Here is a 21,451-nt window from a genome sequence, read left to right on the forward strand (position 1 = left end):
ATGTTTGGAGAGAAAACCACTAAGGACTGTTAGAATGGCATAAAACACCTTTTTAAAAAATTGGACCAAACTGCTTCTAAAATGACTTTAAAAGTAGCTTTAGAAGGTAACTAGAAGGCTTTTCTAATTATAGCAGTAATGTAATCCCCCTGATTCTTGCTGGTTTTGTTAGTTTTTGAATTGTTACTTCTTTGTACTTACCCTTCAAAGTTAGCTGCAGGTATCAACTTGTGACTTCTTACATCCTGTGGCATCCACAGTGCAGAAATAATCCAGGTTGACACCACTTTGGAGTTTATCACATGGGAGGAAATTCTTTTAATTTTGAATGAAAAGAAAGTGGGGCCAGAATGCTTCCCAGAATTCTATAGCATTTCTCCATGGCAGTTAAAATGATGTGAACCTGGATTATTTATGCAGTATGGATACAGCCCAAGCTCTGCTGCCAACCTGCATCTATTTGCTCCTCAGCTAGCAGAACAGGTGTCTTTGTCATAAGCCTGGTTTCTCTTATCTGCACAAAAAAGAAACTGGGGACAGTTGTTTCTATATAGAAACTTTATCCTTTTGGTTATAATTCCCTTTTGCTTTTGACAGAGGCCAGTGTGTTTATTTGTGGGCTTGGGAGGATTGATGAGGAGGTATTTAAAATTGTCAAAAGAACATACTGGCAACACTTTAGTTTTAGCCTGGGCCCATCATGATGTAATCTGCTTCAGGATCTGTCTAAAATGTGATATGAAGTGATGATAAGTCCATCTGACTCCACACAAGTTGCATTTCAATCTCCATGGAGAAACTACTGTGCAGTAGGAAAAAGGGAAGGGCTGAGAAACATATAGCCTTCCAGATGTCGTTTGATTGCAATTCCTATTAGCCCTAGCCAGCATTGCCAATGGTGATGGATGATGGAAGCTCCTCCCTAATTCCCATTCTACCTAATACTGCTATCTGTCATCACTTCTTCCACCATCAGTCTGATGAAAACAGTATTTATAATTGTACTCAGGAGCATCAGGTTGCATTCATCTCTTTTCATGAATGTGAATGTAGTAAATAGCTACAGGGAAATGTTTGCAAGCCTACAAGGACACTTTCCAGAGTGCCAGGCTGCACATGTTGACATACAGGGAGATTTACCAGGGAACTGGTTGTAGTTCCTTGTTTAATGTGCACATAGAATATAGGAAGCTGTCTTATAGTGAGCCAAGACATTGGTAAACTTAGCTCAGGTCTGTCTACACTGCCTACCTGGAGATGTCAGGGATTGAACATGTGACCATCTGTGTGCAAAGCATGTGTCCTGCTCAGAGCTTTGGGCTCTCTTGTTCTTATTCCTGTTTTAGTTCATATTTTTAGTTGTGAAGTTTAAAAAATAGGTTTTGCAAGGCTAAGTATAACTTCAAAAAATAATAGACAAAGAATTGGCCTTTAGGGGTTTGGATTGGGGTAGTATGTGCTGTTACACTCATTGGTGACCCAGGCCTTCCTTTACTGATGTTAAACTTTTGTCTCAGGACATCAGCCAGAGGGGTGTACTTTTGATGTTTCCGTTCTCTGGCCTCCCTCATGGCTGGCTTCCTGTTTTCAAAGGGGATAGTGACATCCACAATAGTAATCTATTTGTTGCTATTGGATGCTATTTGTTGCTGAACCTGCCTACTGAAGTTTTCTAACATTTTCAAGAACATTGTAATTTGACATCTTGCCATACTGGGTACTTGCAAAAGAACACATAGGCGGGTTATAGACCGCCCTCAAGCGGCCGTTTTCCCGCCACCGCCATTCGCTGCGGAGGGAAGCCCCAGGGGCCAGACCGCGAGGCTTCCCGGCACAGTGAAAAAGGAGCGTCGAAATGGCGCTCCTTTTCAAAATGCGGAAGTGGCACCGCGAGGGGCAAAGCACGCCCTCGTGGCGTCACTTCTGCCGCAACACATCTGGACGCTATGTGTCCAAGACATCAAAATGGCGGCGCCCATGTGGATGGGCGCTGCCATTTATAATGCGCTCTGCGCGTACTACGGAGAAGGGCCGTGAGGAAGGTAAGACCATTCCTAACCCTAATACGGGCCTTCCTAACCCTAGTACGCACGGAGCGCGTACTTTATGGTGGTCTGTAACCCGCCTTAGGGACAGAAATGGGGAATTCTATGGCCCATGAAATGTTGCAAAACAGATGTCGTATGCCCAATTACCCTGGAGAATAGGTTGGTAGTATACCAGATAGGGCCTTCTCTATAGCAGCAGCTCAGTTGTGGAACTCTTTCCCTAGGGAAGTAAGACCAGCTCCATTCCTACTGAACTTCTAGCCAAGACTACTGTTCCACATAACCTTTAGTCCCTATAACCAGTTTGGCGATTGACTTTTGGAACTGTTTTAAGTGTATGGTTTTTAAAAACTGATTTTTAAAAAATGTTCTAATTTTTAAATAATGTTTCTATCTGTTGTGCATCTTCTTGGGAACCTTAATGGGCTGAGAAGCAATAAACAAATACTTTTAAGAAACAAAAGGCTAAAATGAACTACACATTCCCAATATTCCTAAATATACACTGGCTAGGAATGGTGGTAACAGAGGTCCAATAAGAATTGGAAGGCCATGGGGTTCCCCACTCCTGCTCAAGGGAAAAAGAAAACAAAGGAGTAAGTCTCCAACCATGGATGTCTATCTTCTCTCAAAATAAATGGCTGTAATGAATCCTGGACTTAGAGATGTTCTTGGAAGAAAATATCTGTCTCCTCTTGCCTACGGCACAAAGGTGCACATTTGTACAATGCAATTTCATGGCAGATTTTAGGATAAGAGCAGACAGGCTTCTTTCATGAGGCCATTGACTGTCATGAAAGGAATATGATTTGGATTGCTTTAACACTTGCAGAACAGGCTGTTCAACTGCTTCGAGAAACCGTAAAGCCTGAGCTTGCACTTAATGTATACTTTATGATTCTTCTCCATGATCTATGTGACTAACACAAATGGGTTATCTGCACCTGTGCACAGCATCATTTGGAACCTTCTAGAGGCAGGAAATAAGCATTTTGGTGCTCCCCTCCTTAGCGTGCCTGACCAACGTGATTCTTGCACAATCCCTAGTTCCTTTTTGTCTGCCACCACAACAGCATCAATTGGAATTTGCTCTTCTAGATGTTTCTTCTCTTTATGTACTTTGGATTAACAGAACTGATTGCAAACTTATTTGACTTCACACTTCAAGCTTGTCACCCAGACTTCACTTTTCTTGGCCAAAACACCCCCCCAAGTGCACTTATAGTCTTAGGGTAAATTGCCAACCCAGACCTAGTCCGCTTCCAACCTCATCCTTGAAGAGGTCCTCCTCAGCTAGCAGATACAGGTCTCAGCCTGTCAGGAAAAGACAACATGACTCAAGTAAATGGTGCCTTTGACTTTCATGTCACTAGTCACAACACCTTTCACCCACCCCTTCTTCGTGACATACTGGAGTGGTTTCTTCATATGTAGGTATCCTTCTGTGTCCTGCTCTTCTTAGGTCCTTTGCTTCCACTTCAGCATCCAGGGAACTGATCAGGAGTCACGTAACCATGCTCAGCAAGGAGGGGAAGGATTCCTGACAAAATGGTTATTTCCTAGGTCTAGCACATTCTGAATGATGCACTGTGCAGGTGCAGATAACTAATTTCTGTGAGTTCACAGATGACCACTTAAAGAACTGCAGTTATAGATAAACAATCTGTTGTTACTAAGCCTCAGACAAAACTGCAGACTTAGTGCAGTTCCATTTTTGCTGCTTGTGTCCACACTCATGTCTGCCATCACTGATAAACAAGTGGAATCATATGTATGAGCCCACCAAAGTACTGAGATCATCTGGAGAGGCCCTTCTCTCTGTCCTGTCAGCTGTCAGGTGCTTTTGGTGGGAACAAGAGAGAGGGCCTTCTCAGTGGCTGCTCCCAAGCTTTGGAACTCCCTCCCTAGAGAGACCAGGATGGCATCATCCTTACTATCTTTCCAATGCCAGGTGAAGACATTCCTGTGCAGTCAGGCCTATTAAGCTGAGAAGGACTGGGTTTTTAATGTTGGGCTATACAAATTTTAATAGTTTGTATTTTAATATATTATATTTTAATTTATAGCTGTTTTAATCCTTAACATTATTTAACTGTTTTTTAAAATTTTATATTTATGTATTTTAATTTTGTATTGTTTTTAAATTGTATTGTTTCATACTTGATGGCTGCCTTTAATCCTTGTATTGGGAGAAAGGCAGGATATAAGAAAATATAATAATAATAATAATAATAATAATAATAATAACATGGTGTGGGGGATGATCATTGTGACTTTTAAAGAAATCTATCCTTTATTATAAAACAAAACCATATATTGTTGTTTCTACTCCTTTCTAATTTTATATTTATTTTTAAAAACTAAAATCCATTCCTTTTATTTTTAGTAATAAAATTTGTTTACACATGAATTCAGTTAATTGTTTGTTACCATTACACAGTGGTCTGCTTTGTAACATTATCAAAACATCTGAAAAGATTTCCCCTGTTCCATTTCAAGCATCCTGTTCTTAACCAATTCAAATATTTTGAGATTTATTTTTTAAAGCATACTACTTCAACTATTCATATTTAGTTGCAGGTTTACAAACCTAGCATAATGTTTCCAGGGCCATATCCTATGTTTGCCTTTCCACCAACAGAAGGGCTCCGTCTATTCACAAAAAGGATAGAATCCAACGGAGATGCCTGCTGGGAACGAGGCTGAGTGATTTCCACCTGATTCCCCCCCACAAGGCATGCTATGATTGTTATTCCAGAGGGTCCACAACCCTCCAGAACAGACTTTGATGAAGCTGAAAAGAGGAGAAACGGGGGCTGGGGAATCACTTGCCTTTCTTCTGTCAGGAGTGTACCATGACTGGCATTCCACTCACAAGAACACTGGATCTGAGTCATCATATACACTAGACTGCACAGTGCTTCAGTCTCTTTGTTGATACTCAAGCAATGCATTATCAAGCTGGCTACTAAACCTGCCCTAGTCTCTTTCAGAGAGGAGGTCCCTGTGCAGTCCATTTAATATTTTTGTTGTTGAAAATACTATTACAAATATCTGATTATTAATATTTTATGGGCTCGTGTTAATTGAAAAATCATTAAATTATATAAAAATGATACATACAATGACATTAAAGGAGATTAAAATTAGGAATTTTAAAACAACTTTTTTTAGTTATGTTAAAATAATCTTAAATTAATAAAAATATGAAATTTGTTTGAGTGCTGATATATATCCCCAGTACATGAAGAGGCAGTGGTGTGATGAAGCCAGGACTCAGAAGGGTGATGTGCTGATTCTTTTTTATTAGCTGGAGTGATGCTATCATCTTCTACTTTTCAGACTTCCCTGTTCCTTTTCAGTTCTTGACTGATGTTATCTATAGTTCAGGATGTCAGTATCCAAAAGGTACACTGCATAGTAGCATACATTTATAAGAATAAAACTGTTGCCAATGGTCCTCAAACCAGAGTCTCTTGAGGCATTATCAAAAACAAAGCATACTTCAGGTAGGAGTATCTAAAGAATTTGATTTTTGAATTTCATTATGAAAGGTGCAGACTTGCTCTTCACCTGTAGGTATAATAAGTTAACTATTATAGATCCATTTATTGAATGCTCTGATTTGGTACTCAGTTAAAAAATTAGAGTATTTTTTTTAAAAAAATACATGTATGAAATCTGCATTTTTGTGTGATTTTTTAAAAAAGAAAATTGGAGATTTGTGTAGAGGTGAAACTAAAGAGGAGAGAAAAGCAGCAGTATGATTGAAAGAAAAAAAGGTCAAGAATATGGGATGAATATGATTCATCTGTTTGGGAGAGTTACATTATTGGATATTCATTTGAGGTGTGGTACTGGGGAAAAGTGCTGAGGATCCCGTGGACAGCCAAAAACAAACTAACAAATGGGTCCCTGAGCAGATCAAGCCAGAAATCTCCCTGGAAGCCAAGTTGACAAAACTGTGGCTGTCATACTTTGGACACATCATGAGAAGGCATGACTCATTGGAAAAAACAATAGTGCTGTGAAAGGTGGAGGGAAGAAGAAAGAGAGGAAGGCTGAATGCTAGATGGATGGACTGAATTAGGGAGTTTATGGGTATGAGTTTGCAGGAACGAAGCATAACAGTAGAGGACAGGGAGTCTTGGATATGTCTCTTCCACAGCAAGGGTCGAAATCAACTCAAGGGCAGTTAGCATCAAACAAAGTACCCTCCTTATTCCTGTTCAGATGACTGGAGGCAGTGCTTGCTCATGACAGGAATCCTATACCTCCCTCTGGTGGCCAATGTTGGAGACATTCTGGGGTCAAGAAGAGGAAAACATCAGTAAGCTTTTTGGTAAGGGGGAGGCAAAGATGACAGATTTGAAACCTTCTTGTTTAAACTAATCGTATTTTTTTCTAAAGTTTAGCATATAATTACACATATATACCAGTATTTGCTATCAGAACAAGTGCCAGAATCCTTTATGACCTGTTATGTTACGTAACTTTATGTTTTGTTACTGTTAATTGCCTTCAAGTAGATCCTGACTCATAATCCTGTGAATGAGACATCTCTAAGACATTCTGTCCTCAAGGGCTCTGCTCAGGTCCTGCAGACTCAGGGCCATGTCCACTTTGTTTAAGTCTACCCCTCTGATATGCAATCTTCCTCTCTTCCTACTGACTTCTACCTTTCCAAGTACACAGCTTAGGTCCAGACTATTTGAGAGACCGTATCTCCCCATACAAACCACTTAGAGCACTAAGATCCTCAGGAGAAGGCTTTCTCTTGGTCCCACCACCATCCCAGGCTTGCCTGGTGAGGACATGAGAGAGAGCCTTCTCAGTGGCTGCTCCCACCCTGTGGAACTCCCTTCCACGGGCCTTTTAATTTTTATTAAATATTAAAATTAATTATTTTTAATTTTGTATGTTTTAAATTTATATTTGTAATTACAGTATTTATATTTTTCAATTTTAATCCTACAATTTTAATTGTTGTTTTAATGTGTTTTATAAGTGTTGTTAGCTGCCTTGGGTCCCACTTTGGGAGAAAGGTGGTATAAAAATAAAAATAAAATAAATGTAATATTATCTTTTCTAGTGAGTCAGGCTTTCTAATGATATGGCCAGAGCATGACATCCTCAGTTTAATTATCATGGCTTTTGTTGTTTTATCTTTTTAGATGTCCATGGTATCCACAGAACCCTTCTCCAAACCACAATTCAAATCAGTTGACTTTCTTTCTATGAGCATTCTTCACTGTCCAGCTCTCACAGCCATACATAGGGATAGGAAATATGATGGTATGGACAATCCTAATTTTATGGGAGGGTTTGGGATATAATGAAACATTATTGTATTATTGTATTGTATGGACATTTTAAATGTAAGCCGCTTTGATCGTTGTAGAAGCGGGATATAAATAATAATAATAACCTGGTTATATAGCAGAGGCACAATTTCAAGGATGTGTAATGGAACACCACTAAGAGTGTCCTCTTGTGCATGCACTTTGCTGATTCTGCATCTTAATAATGTAACATTAGCCCTCTACTGGATATGGACTTTACACAACTGTGCAATTTAATTGCTGCATACATAAGCCCCCTTACAAAGACATAAGTTCCCCAACAGGATTCTGACTCTACTTAGTACTCAAACTAGAGAAATCTAAGTGGGTGGAAATGACATATTTAGACAAAGACAGTTAAACATTACAAGACGATTGATCTATCCATCAGCCTACTAGCCCTTTAGTAATGTGAACAAAAAATTAAGAGCAGCCCAGAGATGAAGTACATCTTGAATAGAAATGTCATCATACGTAAGTGCATTCCATTTTGGAAGTGAGTGGCTTGGTCAGGGAACAGGTAGAGCTAGAACCCGTGTATGGAGGAGTGGAAGGAATCATGGAAACATCCTTGTGAACCTTTAAACTCATACATTTCCAGGAGGATCTTATTGGATGGAACCAGCCATTTACAACAATCTTGTGGGAGTATTGTGCTGTGGAATGTCTCATGGCTGAAGGTACTGCAGCCTATTTTTGCATTTTTGGGTAGTGTTTGGGGATAAGACAATGTTGTAGGACTGTCTCTTCACTGCTGTGCATTTATTGATTTTGAATGTACTGTGCTTTGCTAATACAACTGTAATCAATATTTGCTACTATGTTGTTTTTTCTTACATTTTTGCTGGAAATATATGGGATTATAGGTTACATGAACCAATGTTATTCTGCCATGAACATCACAATTGGGGCAGAAGCAGTGTATTACCCTGTACATGGACAAAATGTTGTGTGAGGGTTGATATAAGCCTGGTGACCAAATGTACTACTGTTATCCCTCAGAAAGGGGACAAGATATAGATCCAGATGTGGCAGACACTAGGAAGCTGCCTTATATTAGCTCAGACTCTTCTTCATCTGGCTCAATATTGTCCTCTCTTAACTAGTAGCAGCTTTCCAAGGCTTCAAGCAGAGATCTTCCTCAACTTCTGCCTATTTGTCATGTTTTCATGTACTGTATATAAAATTCTTGTTCTTTACATATGATCTTTTAAGATTCATCTTAGAGAACTGGCTGAATATGGGGAGTGAAGAGGGGCCATTCAAGCAAGAGGTTTTAACTTGTAGTGAAAAACAGTAAGAAAGAACGCTGTGGTGCCTGAAAATATAGCTATCACCAAGGGAACAAACATGTGATTATTTCCTGTTCTTAATGTTGTTAGCTGGATCATTATCTTACCTTTCAGGCTATCCAAAAATGTTCTGAGCTCCAAAACTTCTTGTCAAGGTCCTGACATTTCTATCTTTTGAAAAACAATGTACTTCAATTTAGCGGGAAGAGCAGCAAAACTGCTTGTAGCAGTTTTGAATTTTAGACATGTAGATGACATTTTTAACTGGAACAGAAGCAGCTTGGGAGGGGAAGGAATTCTTCTTGCCTTGGAATCTGAGGAAGGACCAGTGGCTTTGCTGTATGCTGAAGACTTTTTTGTTTTTGTTATACTTTGCTCAGGATTTATCAGTGAAGCAATATTATCAGAGGCACTATGAGCCTCCAATGCTCTTTCTTTGGAAGGAAATTAAACCTTTACATATTGTACCTCATAGTGCTACCCCTGGGCATCTTACTTTTGGGAAAAGTAGAAAGAAGTCAGGGAAAGTACCAGAGCAATCCGAAAATTACAGGTTACAAATACACAGCAATACTATCTGCTGCACACAGTGGAAGCAAATAGAAGTTTTGTGGCAGAAATGAAGCATCCATGTGTGTACTGTACATACAGGGAAGGAATACATATTAGCTTGGAGAAGTCATAAGGACAGGTGAAATATGAGGGACCATAAGGTATGTCAATACTTCAGGATAAAAAACTGTATACATTGGGGCCTTGTTGAATCAATAAATTGGGAATCAATGAAAAAAAAGTCATAGAATCATAGAATCATAGAGTTGGAAGAGACTGCGAGGGCCATCCAGTCCAACCCCCTGCCATGCAGGAAATCCAGATCAAAGCATCCCTGAAAGATGGCCATCCAGCCTCCGTTTGAAGACCTCCAAGGTGGGAGACTCCACTACACTCCTAGGAAGTGTGCTCCATTGTCGAACAGCCCTTACTGCTCCGGGTCCTAGTCTCTGGAGCAGCAGAAAACAAGCTTGCTCCCTCCTCAACATGACATCCCTTCAAGTATTTACATAGGGCTATCATATCACCTCTTAACCTTCTCTTCTCCAGGCTAAACATCCCCAGCTCCCTTAGTCGTTCCTCATAGGGCAAGGTTTCCAGACCCTTCACCATTTTAGTCGCCCTCCTTTGGACACGCTCGTTTCTCAATGTCCTTTTTGAATTGTGGCACCCAGAATTGGACACAATATTCCAGGTGGGGCCTGAACAGAGCAGAATATAGTGGCACTATTACTTCCCTTGATCTAGACACTATACTTCTATTGATGCAGCCTAAAATCGCATTGGCCTTGTTAGCTGCTGCATCGCACTGTTGACTCATGTTCAACTTGTGGTCTACTTGGACTCCTAGATCCCTTTCACGTTGTCTCCTTAAGCCAGGTGTCCCCCATCCTATATCTGTGCATTTCATTTTTTCGCCCTAAGTGCAGTACCTTACATTTCTCCCTGTTGAAGTTCATTCTGTTAGCTGTGGCCCAGCTTTCTAGTCTATTCAGGTCATTTTGAATTTTGATCCTGTCTTCTGGGGTATTAGCTATTCCCCCTAATTTGGTGTCATCTGCAAATTTGATAAGTATTCCCCCAATTTTTTCCTCCAAGTCATTGATAAAGATGTTGAACAGTACTGGCCCCAGGACAGAGAGCTGTGGGACCCCACTGGTTACTTCTCTCCAGGATGAAAAGGTGCCATTGTTGAGCACCCTTTGGGTTCGTTCGGTCAACCAGTTACAAATCCACTTAACAGTTGCCTTGTCTAGCCCACATTTTACAAGCTTGTTTGCAAGAATGTCATGGGGAACCCTGTCAAAGGCCTTACTGAAATCAAGATATACTATATCCACAGCATTCCCTTCATCTACCAAGCTGGTAATTTTATCAAAGAAAGAGATTAGATTTGTCTGGCATGACTTGTTTCTCTGAAACCCATGTTGACTTTTTGTGATTATGGCATTGCCTTCTAGATGTTCACAGATTCTCTCCCCAATGGTGGCACATGAATGCAGCCACATTAGTGGCTGCACACACATTGGGTTATCATTAGGGACAATGGTACTTGAGTCTTGTGTTTTTCATATCCATGGGGGATCTGGAACTGATTCCCCCATAAATACAAAGGTCTGATTGTAGGTGGTTTCAAAATTTTGTTTGCATCATGGAAACCAGGCTGGGATGTCCAGTTTCCATCCAGAATTTATGTTACTGATGAGAATGTGGCATTGAGCAAAAAAAGTAGTCAGAATGCTAACTAATTATATGGATGACAGTTTAAAAAGAGGCAATGAAACAAAAAAGCAGCCAAAAAGCACAGCTCATTTAACCTCTAAAAACAAACACATCAACGTCCATACGTGTTTTTAGTGCAAGATGGCTGCTCTATCATCTATGTCAGGGAGGCTTCACACGTACCACTGTTTGCCTTGATGCAGTTTTCCAGGAAAAAAAAGATCAAACTCTACAGACCAGTTGTTTACACAAAGCAGATCAACATAGGAAAATAGGGAGACACTGCATATGGGGAAAAGCAGTTCCTTGCTGCTAATGTATGCAGGAGTGTTAAAAGTAACACATGAAGGTGAGAATATAATCAAAATGCTACAGAAAAGCAAATGAAGCAGGTAAGAACTATATGGAGAAAGGAGGATGTAATTTTTTTAGATGAACAGGGTGTTGTTTTTTTCTAAAAAAGAAGGCACAGCCACCTCATAGGTAATTTAATTTTATTGCATTTTATAATGCCATTGTCCATACAGATTACATGCAGCTAGATCTACTGTACAAGGGTTTACCGTCTGCCAAAGCAGACACACAGAAGTCCAGAGTACAAATACACAGCAATGCTATTTCCTTTATACAGAGTGGAAATACGGCAGTGTGAAGCAGTGAGAGGAGGATGGATCAAAGGTTTACAGACATCCTTTCCCCCTCCCTAATAACTTTTCCTTTCACACTGACTTGCCACCTGCTAAAAGGATGATCACATCAAACCAACAAATGTGAGGAAGAAAAAACCCACAATATTAAAGGTCACTGCATGTCTTGCCCCCTTTCTTGACCTTTCCTATGTACCAGGAGAAGGAAAAGACAACAGGGCAGAGTGCTGACATGCCAAAGTCCCCCACCCTCCCACCATATTTTGGGTACTATGATGAGGGAGAAGAGATCCATTTGCAACAGAGAAAATTTAATTAGAAGAAGCCCCTGAAGGCCAACACAAAATATTATAAATGAACAAATCAGGTCATGCCAGGAGACATGTTAACCTCCCATTTTTATCCAGTGAGATCAAATGACCTACCTGGCTCATGCTGAAGGGCTAAGCTGATATGGTTTGAAAGTCACTAGTCATTGGTTCTTGGGTGTTTTCCTGCCACCTGAGATTCAGTGAGAGATTTGGAAGACAAGAATGCCAAGTGGTGAAAAACTCAGAGAAGCAGAGCCTCAACTCTTTGGGAGGATCATCAGGAAAACTCCACATAGCACATGCTCAATAAGAAAGGGGAGAGTAACTGATCTCCAATATTCAACTTCTACAGTAGCAGAGCCCCATTACAATGAACATTAAGAGAACTCAAAACTGATAAATGCTTCAGCATTTTGGAACCATCTAAATGTGGGGAAAAAATTAAACTCCCAAACCAACAACCTTCACTTGCAAATTCTGGAGAGTTTCTATGTTTAATGTGGAGATGAACACCTGGAAACTCAGAGCATAGATAAAACAGAACAGGATTTTAAAGAATTTTCCAACTGGGATTTTTGTCTTTCTCCTGAAAAAATATCTATATTAAAAATTATGTAAACAACGTACAAAACTGAAACACACACACCTTTGGTTTCATACAATGTGTTTTGCTTCTGTTCCTACTGCTCTAACTGCCAGGAAGTGAGAAGGGAAGGGAAATGATTACATCAGTGTCTCAGTTCCTTTTCCGCAACTGTCTCTCTCCTCCCATCCTCACTGTTTCTACCAACAAATTTACAGAAAGAAAACAAACCAAAGACAACATAAAGAATTGGAACAGCATCCAAGTCAAGAATTGGAGATACAAGAATGGCTTCCTAAATTCCAGAATAAGGGGGAAAAAAAACTTTCTAAAATATTCCCTGCATTAGTTTTATCACAGGATAGTTAAACAGACAACAATAAACTAATTTTAGTAGGTTTTCAACCAGCATATAGATCAATATATACATATACTATCCTGCCATAAGTTGTGTTTGGTCTTTTCCTCACTACCCCTTTAAAAGCCATTTTGAGGTAACAAAAATAATAAAATATTTTTAAAGTTAAGTACTACACGGAGTTTGAGTGAAATAAAGTTTCATGAAAAGTTCTTTGTGCAAAAACAGATGTACCTAATGTAATTGAAATTCAGGGAAGGCCAGTACTGCCAAGTTACTTGTAGCCAAAGAAATGGACCCCTCTCGTCCAGACTCATAGCAGCCAGTGGAGAGGTATGAGGACAACTGACCAGAATCACAAGAATTTCCATTAAAACAAACAAAGAAAAACTCTTTACTACCCTTCTAGGTGACACATGGAATAACAATAAGCAGGCACCTTAATGTAGTAGGAAAACACCCCTCTCACATGCTTAAGTTGAAATAAGGTTTTACAGGTTCCTTTTCTGTGTATATAAGCATATAAATGTGGATGTTTTGATTATGTATTTACTGAAAACTGAACGGAAGGAAAAAAACCCCCAAAACATTCAAGTCTTTAAGTCTACCAACAACAACAATGGTCTAGAGAACCTTATCTGATATTTGAAAAAAGACCAGGGCATTTGCAATCCCAGAACAGAGAGCAAATGCCACAGATGAAATCAAAGTTTCGGTGCCCATTTGGTACAGAGCATCCAGACAGGGATCAGTTTTGTAGGAAGGAGGTAAGTGAAACACTATGGATGGCCCAAGCTTATTCTAAACACACTATTAACACAGATGAACTATTTCTTGGCACTGTTTGGACACCTCCACCTGATCATTAATATTCTCTGGACTTATGCCAATGTAACAGAACAAAAAACTGACACCGACAACAGTGGTAGGGTAAACCAACTACTACCATTTGCCTGATAGTTGCTCACATCCTAACAGTCTTCACTAAGTCCATTGTTATCAAGGTTTAGAGATTCTGTTCTACACGGTTAGAAAGCCCCTTTGTAAAGAACGTCTCACAACAAAATGAACATTACCCTCATGGGAATCCTGCTCTGTAATTCAGGAAAAACAACAATAAGACACTCAAAGCCATGGCCTCGACATAAGATTGGACAGATCAGGGAACTTGAGCCAGATTTAAACAAAAAGCAGCAGCTAAAGAAAATGTTGCTAACGGAAGTCTTAGCAGTTCAATCAATAAGAAAGATCAGAGCAAGTTTTACATTTCAAGCTGTTAAGAGGGCAAAACCCACCCCAAACTGAATAGCTTTAGCAAACAGCATATTGATTCAGTAATACTGAATTATGTTCACTCTTCAGTATCCTTTTAAGGACTGTGTCAGTGTTAGTCAAATATACTTTAAGCCCTAGGAAATAATAATCTACTGATTATTAATCAACCACAATGTAAAATTCTTACGGCTGTGGCTATAGGGAATACAACTAGGGCAGGTCTGGATCAATTGCCAAGTGAAGTTAGCGGGATCCTATTACTGGCAGGAATACATTTAGGATTTGCTTCTCTCTGTATAGCAGCTGCCCTTTTCCAAGTTACTACCTTTTCAACTTTATCCATAGACAAACTATGAGAACAATCCTCTTACTGAAATGGGAATTCTTTTCAAGTACATAAAAGGTGACCTGAATTTTAAAGCAACAGAACCAGTCTGATGTTTTGGTGTCACTTCTTTCACTGGGATAGTGCAGTGTCACTGAACACTGAATAACTGTAGAAGTGACCAAATTAAATTTAAGAAGTTAATTAATTCTAAGTCATTGCAGAGAAAGCTGGACAAGGACACATGGTGGAGATAATAAGTTTTTTTTTTGAAGTTATGGAAATGGAAATACCTACAGGGCATGCCAGTTTGGAGGACAGAGACTAAACTTCCAAAATGTCATTTATTAATATTAGACCCTCAAATATGTGTTGGATCCCTGCAGGGCCAGGAGTAGATTCAACATCCAAAAAAGATTCAAAGCAATGTCAACAACACAATGACAAAAACACATATAAACCCTGTACTGGACAGCACATTCAATGTTTTAGACCTAGTGGGCTACAGTATGAAGCAGTGAGGAGAAGAGTCCTTCTGACCTCTGATCAGGCAGGGATCACTTGCCTGAGAAACAGAATATTGTAATAATATCTAACACAGATTAGCACACAGTTTCCCTTCAGTAATTAGTAACTTCCCAGGGGGTTTATAAAATCAACGTCTGAGGCATATCACGTTTGATTTTAGGTAACAGTGAATGTGATTATATACCCCACCATATTAAAACAAACGAATAGACAAAACTTCAAGGAGAGCCCTCCTTCCCAACAACTGTCTTTTTACAGGGAGAGAATAACTTGTTCAATGTGTATGAGATGGAATTCAATCACATGAACACCCAGACCTCAGATGCAGGTATATTATTTCAGCAAGAACTACAACTAAAACTACCCTGCAAGGATACACACCTTAATACTGTCCATGAAGGAAGAGAGGAACTCTAATTAGTAGGAATGGATTGGAGTGGAATACAATCCAGAGATGATCCATTCTGGGAGAAAATTGAATGGTACAGAGTATATCTTATGGCAAAGACTGAGCCCTACTTTCAATTGGGCCCAATGAAAAAACTTGATCAGTGGTTTTCAATTTTGGTTTTGCAACATGTTTCGAATGTTTAACACTCAGAATCCCTTGACCACTTGCCATATTAGCTAGGGCTTCTGAGAGCTGATATCCCAAACATCTGGAAGACCAATGAATGAGAACCACTGGATCAGATGGTATGAAGAGAAAGTCAAAGTTCTAAAAAAAGACAGGAAGATTCCAGCACAATAGCAAGGCAAGCTACTGATGCTGTATTGTCTGCTCATAATCTAGAACATAGTGCCAGTTTGTACATTTAAACAGAAGAATAGTTTAACTTTTCTTGGACCAAGTTGTAGTCATGGCACTATGATTGCCAGGCAGTCCAGTTTGTGGATGGGGAGTTCTGGTATTGGGGAAAAACGCACAACCACTGGGAAGCATAACAGGAAAGTAGTTCAGTCCAACAACTTGACTTTTTCTACAACTGCTGTCTTAACTAAGAGAGTACAGGAAAGGTTTGGTTATTTCACTGTACCAAGGTATGGGTTTGTTCTCATATACCCAACACTATGGCCATAATTTCATATTATCTCTCTCTCTAAATTGGTTTACAATAGATGGATGATACATTAGGTGATGCTACTATGATCCCTTTTCCTAGGCTTCTTAATTTAAATGGGTCAAAGCAAATAAACCACCAAAAGGAGCACTGGTTTGGGTTTAAACAGAGACAGTTATAATATCTTCCTACAAGCAAGGATGCTTACAGTTCAGATCTTGACTGTGCAGTACTAGGTGTCAGCACATTTAATACTGGCAGAACAACATATAACTTGGACATCTCAGGACCAGCTGTCGATGTCAAACACACAAAAATGGGTATTGTAGTGGTGGGAGACAGAGGTCAGTGAATCAGGGTGGTAGCATCTTCATGCTGAAGACTGAACTGATAATAAAGCAGCTGCCTTAATAGAACTTGCTAGAAAAGAAAGGGTAAGGTTGTAACTACACAGTTCTGGATTTGTTTGCAAAGCAATTTGACACAATATAGAACATAGCTTGTGAGACAGCTCTAAGAAGCATTTTACTGCACACAAAGAGCTGAACCTATGTGTTACAAAGAATGTGGTGGGTGAATCCCAGAAGATATATTTTCAGAGTTAATGGGATCAGATTTTTAAGAAATGCTGCCCCATGTAAAAAAAAAGCCCTACCTTGCACATACTTATTCAGAAACCCGTGCTACCAAGAGATTGTGTCAAACAACATTTCCAATAATTTTGTAGGATAAGAATAAAGAGTTAGGGCAACAATCATTTAGAAATCAAAGGCAAGGGGAGGATAAATAATTCTAAAACCAAAGAGAATAATCCTATTGTGTACAAACAATAGCTGAGAAGTTAAAAAGACAAAATGAGGGTAGTTATGATTTGAAAAAAGAGAAGATGGAACCAGTTCAAAAGAGATCCATGGAATGCAAACCTTCTCTGGATTCCATAGCGCACCCTCAGTTTGGCAAACAACAAACACAAAGCAGCAATCCATGATTCTGGTCTGCCTTCATTAGAAGTGTACAAAACAGCACCTGTAAACTTTGGTTTAAATAATAACTTAAAATCAAAAGAAAGTGACAAAAGGGCTAAGAGGGATGCAGGATCTTTGTGAATTTCTCTTTTTGGCCAGCGCAAGTTTGGAACACATCAGGATAAAAGCACCAAACAAAAATTAAAATAAAGTGTTTTGGTTTATGCTTCTTGTCTAAAAAAGGTCTTTGGTTAATGGTTAAGCCAATTGTAAAGCATTCTGTACTAGGGAGGCATTTAAATATGACCCCAACAGGAAAAGTGAGGTGCGGTGTGTCAAAGGATGGGAAGAGTTTCCCGAGCTGCTTCTGGAATTCAGCAGGGTCCTGAGGGAAGTACAGAATCAGAGGGGTTTGAGGTATTCTCAGCTCCAGCAGTCCTCTTTTTCCTGCTTTTGTGAGCTTTGAAGAACCAGCCACTTTGCTCTTCAACTGATAGTTTTCTGTGGGGAGGGTCTTAAAAAGCTCTTGTAGTTTGACTAACATCTCTTAGACATGAGCACTTCCAAATTACTGAAGTTTAGAGACTGTCCCTCTTTCCCCCACAAGTATAGTCTGCTTCATGTCAAATCAGAGCCATTCCCTCAAATCTTCTAAATAATACACTTTGCAATTTTGCTCAGCCTGGTGAAATTAGAAATCTGAGCTAGGAAGCTACATGTTTAGTGGAGCCCTCTAGTGTAAACTCCAGGATCCAAGTACCAGTCATTTCAGAGTGAGAGCTCTGGCCTTCTTTTATTCTTTAGCCATGAACCACAAAGGGAGAGTATTTTTCATTCCTACTGACTGTTTGTCTAGATTTGAAATAATCTGAATTGTTTCACTTATGCACGCTATTTAGAAGGAAAGGATTAGAAACGAAGTATGATTTGTGTGCTACACTGACATCAGATAAAAGAACCTCTCAAGGTTTACCAAAAAAAGAGGCAACAATATGTATGGAGGGATACAGTTCCTTCTCCACAACCACCATCAAAATGATTTGTAAAACACAAAGGGGTGTGGTCTAGACTGGCTAAGGTGGTGAGAGCTCATAGGGCATATCATATCAGAATTTAAGAAACAACATGGGATTTGCTAGAATCACACATCAGAGACCCTTCTAGGGGATACCTTCATTGGAAAAAGACAGGCTCAAAGCATTCTGACAGGTGACTTTAGCGTTGCTGCAGGTTAATCAGGGACTCCACTGCAAATCACTTATCACTTTGTTTCCCAAGAGAGGTGGACTTATATAAGAGAGATAGAGACACACACACATAGAGAGAGACAGAGAGAATGAATTTGATATTGGCCATGAGACTAGATCCCAACTTCCATTCATATATAAAACAGAAATTTAGGGTTGCAGAGAAATAATGTGTCTTTTTATATAGTGCCAACTGATTTACTATAACCCTCCAAGTTAAGTCTCGAAGGGGATAATAGTTTGCCAGCTGGTGAACAGGGGACTTAATACAATTAGAATGCACTGTATTGGAGATAAATGGAGCAATGCTATGTGCCAGGGGGAAAGACAACATTCTGTGTAGGTTAATGCCCTCCTTACCCAAAAGACTTTGGCCCTCACTTCACCCTGTTCCTTGAAATGCATGGTGCTTGGAGCAAGGGGTAGGCATAATCCAATTATGAAACACAGGATGGTGTGAAGAAATCCTAAAATACGTTAATCATGTTAAATACAGTGCCATAAAGTCCCTTGGAGCCTTAATACAGAGATAGGATTTGGCAAACTCATGGATGTTGCACTTTATTCTTCAAGCATAGCCGTGGCAGTTTATGCTTCTAACACAAAGTGTAGGAGTACAGAAGAAGATCCGTTACTGTTTTGGAAATTATCCAGGTTGTTAAGGATGAGCTTGTCTTCCAAAATAACTGCCCTGCTGTTTATATTTTGGGAGCAATTTTTGTATCCCAATTAGGCCCTGTATATAAGCTACTAATATTTAATGATGGGAACAGGAAGCACACATTAGTTCGTGTCAAGAGACTCTTCAGAAGCACAGTATCCACCATCCTTGATCTACTGTATCTGTGGTCTCAAAGTGACCCAGATAATTTCTCTCACCAGCAACTGACAGAGTCTCAGTTCCTCAAGAGAGTTTTTGTATTGCCCTCTCATGGAAGAAGAGGCAAATACCCTTTGGAAACCTGTCTTCTGTTATCAGAACAGCCTATCATATATATTTTTAAATCTGAATTCTGATGTGAGGCAATGAGACATTGAGCTGACAAAAATCAAAGGATGTTGGAATGGTTTTTGGTTAACACTGTTTGTTCACCTGGAAGAGGTACACCTGTCACACTATAACATTTGGGAAAGTTATTGTTCCCTCCAAGTTAGCTGGCTTCTAATAACTAATGACTAGCAAACCAGTTGTGGTATTTGAGTTCCATCGGGCAATCTAATGCCTAGAAGGAGCTGAAACTTCACCATAACTTTGCTGTGATTGGTGACAAAAGAAAAAGTGTGGTTGATCTCATATTTATCTATATTGCTTTTGAGTTTTTGCATGGTAAACCAGGTCTTGGTTTGTTTTCTACCACCACATAACACTGGTCTGTCCCCTTCCCCACCCCATTCCAAGTGCTTCAAATTTTGCCAGCTTTGTCAAATCAGCTTCATTCATATCTACTAGTTATTTTCATTTAACACATCTCTCCACCCACACATAAACAACCAGTGCTTTCTGGCCTCATCCACAGTTTTGTTAAAACAGAAGGGACAGAATATGACAAACTAGGAGGAACAAGTAAAGGCTTCCTTTTGTAGAAGTCACAGTCTTTCCTTGAATTCAGTCTTATGCTGGGCAGCATCAGCTTGCTTTCCAATTGCCCAGGTGTTGGCTTCTGGAATAAGTTTCACAGTATGTGATGGCACGGAATGGACATTCATCCCTGGATTTTGTGACAAAGTTTGTGGACTGAAGACCGGCTGTCAAGCATGACTGGTTAAACAGGAGTGATTCTTGAACTTGCAGGAGCAGAAACACAGGTTGGAGAAAGACTAACCAGTGGTTTTATATGTGGCAGTGAGAAACCATTTGGCTGCTTGCTGAACTACAGTGTATTCATTATATCCAGCTCAGTTTTTCCTTTCTTTCTCAGTCGGGAAATACAAAGAAGTTGGGATATCAGGATTGCAGTAAGGGTAATGTTTCCACCTGCTGTTCCAACTTGTTGAAATTGTGTTTTTGTGTGTGTGTTGTGTGTGCCTGAAAAGATTCCTCCTAGTGCAACATTCTCAGTGGGATTAACTGGCAGGTTATTGGAAATACTTTCCATAGGAAAGTAGGGGACATTCACAGAAGCCCACGGCTTGAATGCTACCCCTTGTTAGACTGGATGCTTCCAAACTCTTTTCTTGTGGAAACATGGCATTTAAGCTGAAAATGACAGAACACAGAGCAGACAATACGAGACACCGTCTTTTTATCCCCATGATGGTGGGGTGATGGAAAACAGGGGAGGCAACAAAGAAGTCTTCGGACAGAAACAACCTACCATCCTCGTTTACCAATTACAAAATTAAAAAAAATTAAGAAAAAGAAAAAAACTCAACTCTGTTTTTTTTTTTTTTTGCACATCCCCCTCTATGAAAGTCTGTTAAGAGTCAGTGGGATGTAAGGAGGGGAAGAAGGGTGTGCCTTCAGCAATGGGTAGACCCAAGGAAACCCCTTTGCTTTGTAGAAGTGCCTTAAACAAGATAACGCTGAAGGTCACCTTGAGGAGGTGGGAGCCATTACTTTGTCTCTGGGGAAGTGCTGGGCCCAAGGTGAGGAAGGAGGGCCCTTAAGACAACTCTTCCACTGGCAGCTCCTCCTCCAGGTCTCTGTCATCAGGAATTGTCACATTCTGATTAGTTGTTCCCATAAGAGAAACAGGTCTGCTGTCATCTTCTGTCTCAGCTGGTTCTTCCTTCACATGGACTTGGTGGCTAAAGTTGGAGAGAACAAGTAGAGTCAGCACAACATTTTGCCAATGACAATAAGAGCACTTGGGAGATGTAATGAGCTTTTTGGTCAACCTGCCTAACAAATGTCACCGCAGGAACTGAATATCTGGCCCATGTAAACACATTCTCATGGAACAGAGAGTTGGTAGCATTTGGGTCAGCTAAGTGAACTATGGGATTCAAGAGATGGCCCTGAAGGGAGGGCTCTGTGCTGCCCCTTTCCTGGGCAGATCAAGCCCACAGCAACTGCACACCATGGCCCTGATCTGGCCTTTCCATGGTGCAAAAAGAAGCAGCAAAAAGTGGCTCCTTTTCACACCGCATAAAAGATGCCCTAAAAAGGGCATCACAGTGGCAGCTTTTCAGCACAGCACGTTTAAATGCTACACCAACGGAGTGCTGTGAGGCCGCCTGCTGTGTGGATGAGTG

At 40.0% G+C, this 21,451-nt stretch overlaps 1 protein-coding gene across 5 annotated transcripts in view; it reads right to left on the reverse strand.

Annotated features, from left to right (window-relative positions):
- Positions 1-11,433: 11,433 nt before the first annotated feature.
- FOXP4 (forkhead box P4) overlaps positions 11,434-21,451 on the reverse strand; it is a 204,072-nt gene continuing 194,054 nt past the window's right edge. For all 5 annotated transcript variants that reach the window (XM_042463989.1, XM_042463990.1, XM_042463992.1 and 2 more), the window contains exon 17: positions 11,434-21,004. In XM_042463989.1, the coding sequence (XP_042319923.1) occupies positions 20,860-21,004 (145 nt within the window). In that variant the 3' untranslated portion in view covers positions 11,434-20,859. The remainder of the gene's footprint in view (positions 21,005-21,451) is intronic.

The sequence above is a fragment of the Sceloporus undulatus genome, chromosome 4 (assembly GCF_019175285.1).
Source record: "Sceloporus undulatus isolate JIND9_A2432 ecotype Alabama chromosome 4, SceUnd_v1.1, whole genome shotgun sequence".
Lineage (NCBI taxonomy): Eukaryota > Metazoa > Chordata > Lepidosauria > Squamata > Phrynosomatidae > Sceloporus > Sceloporus undulatus.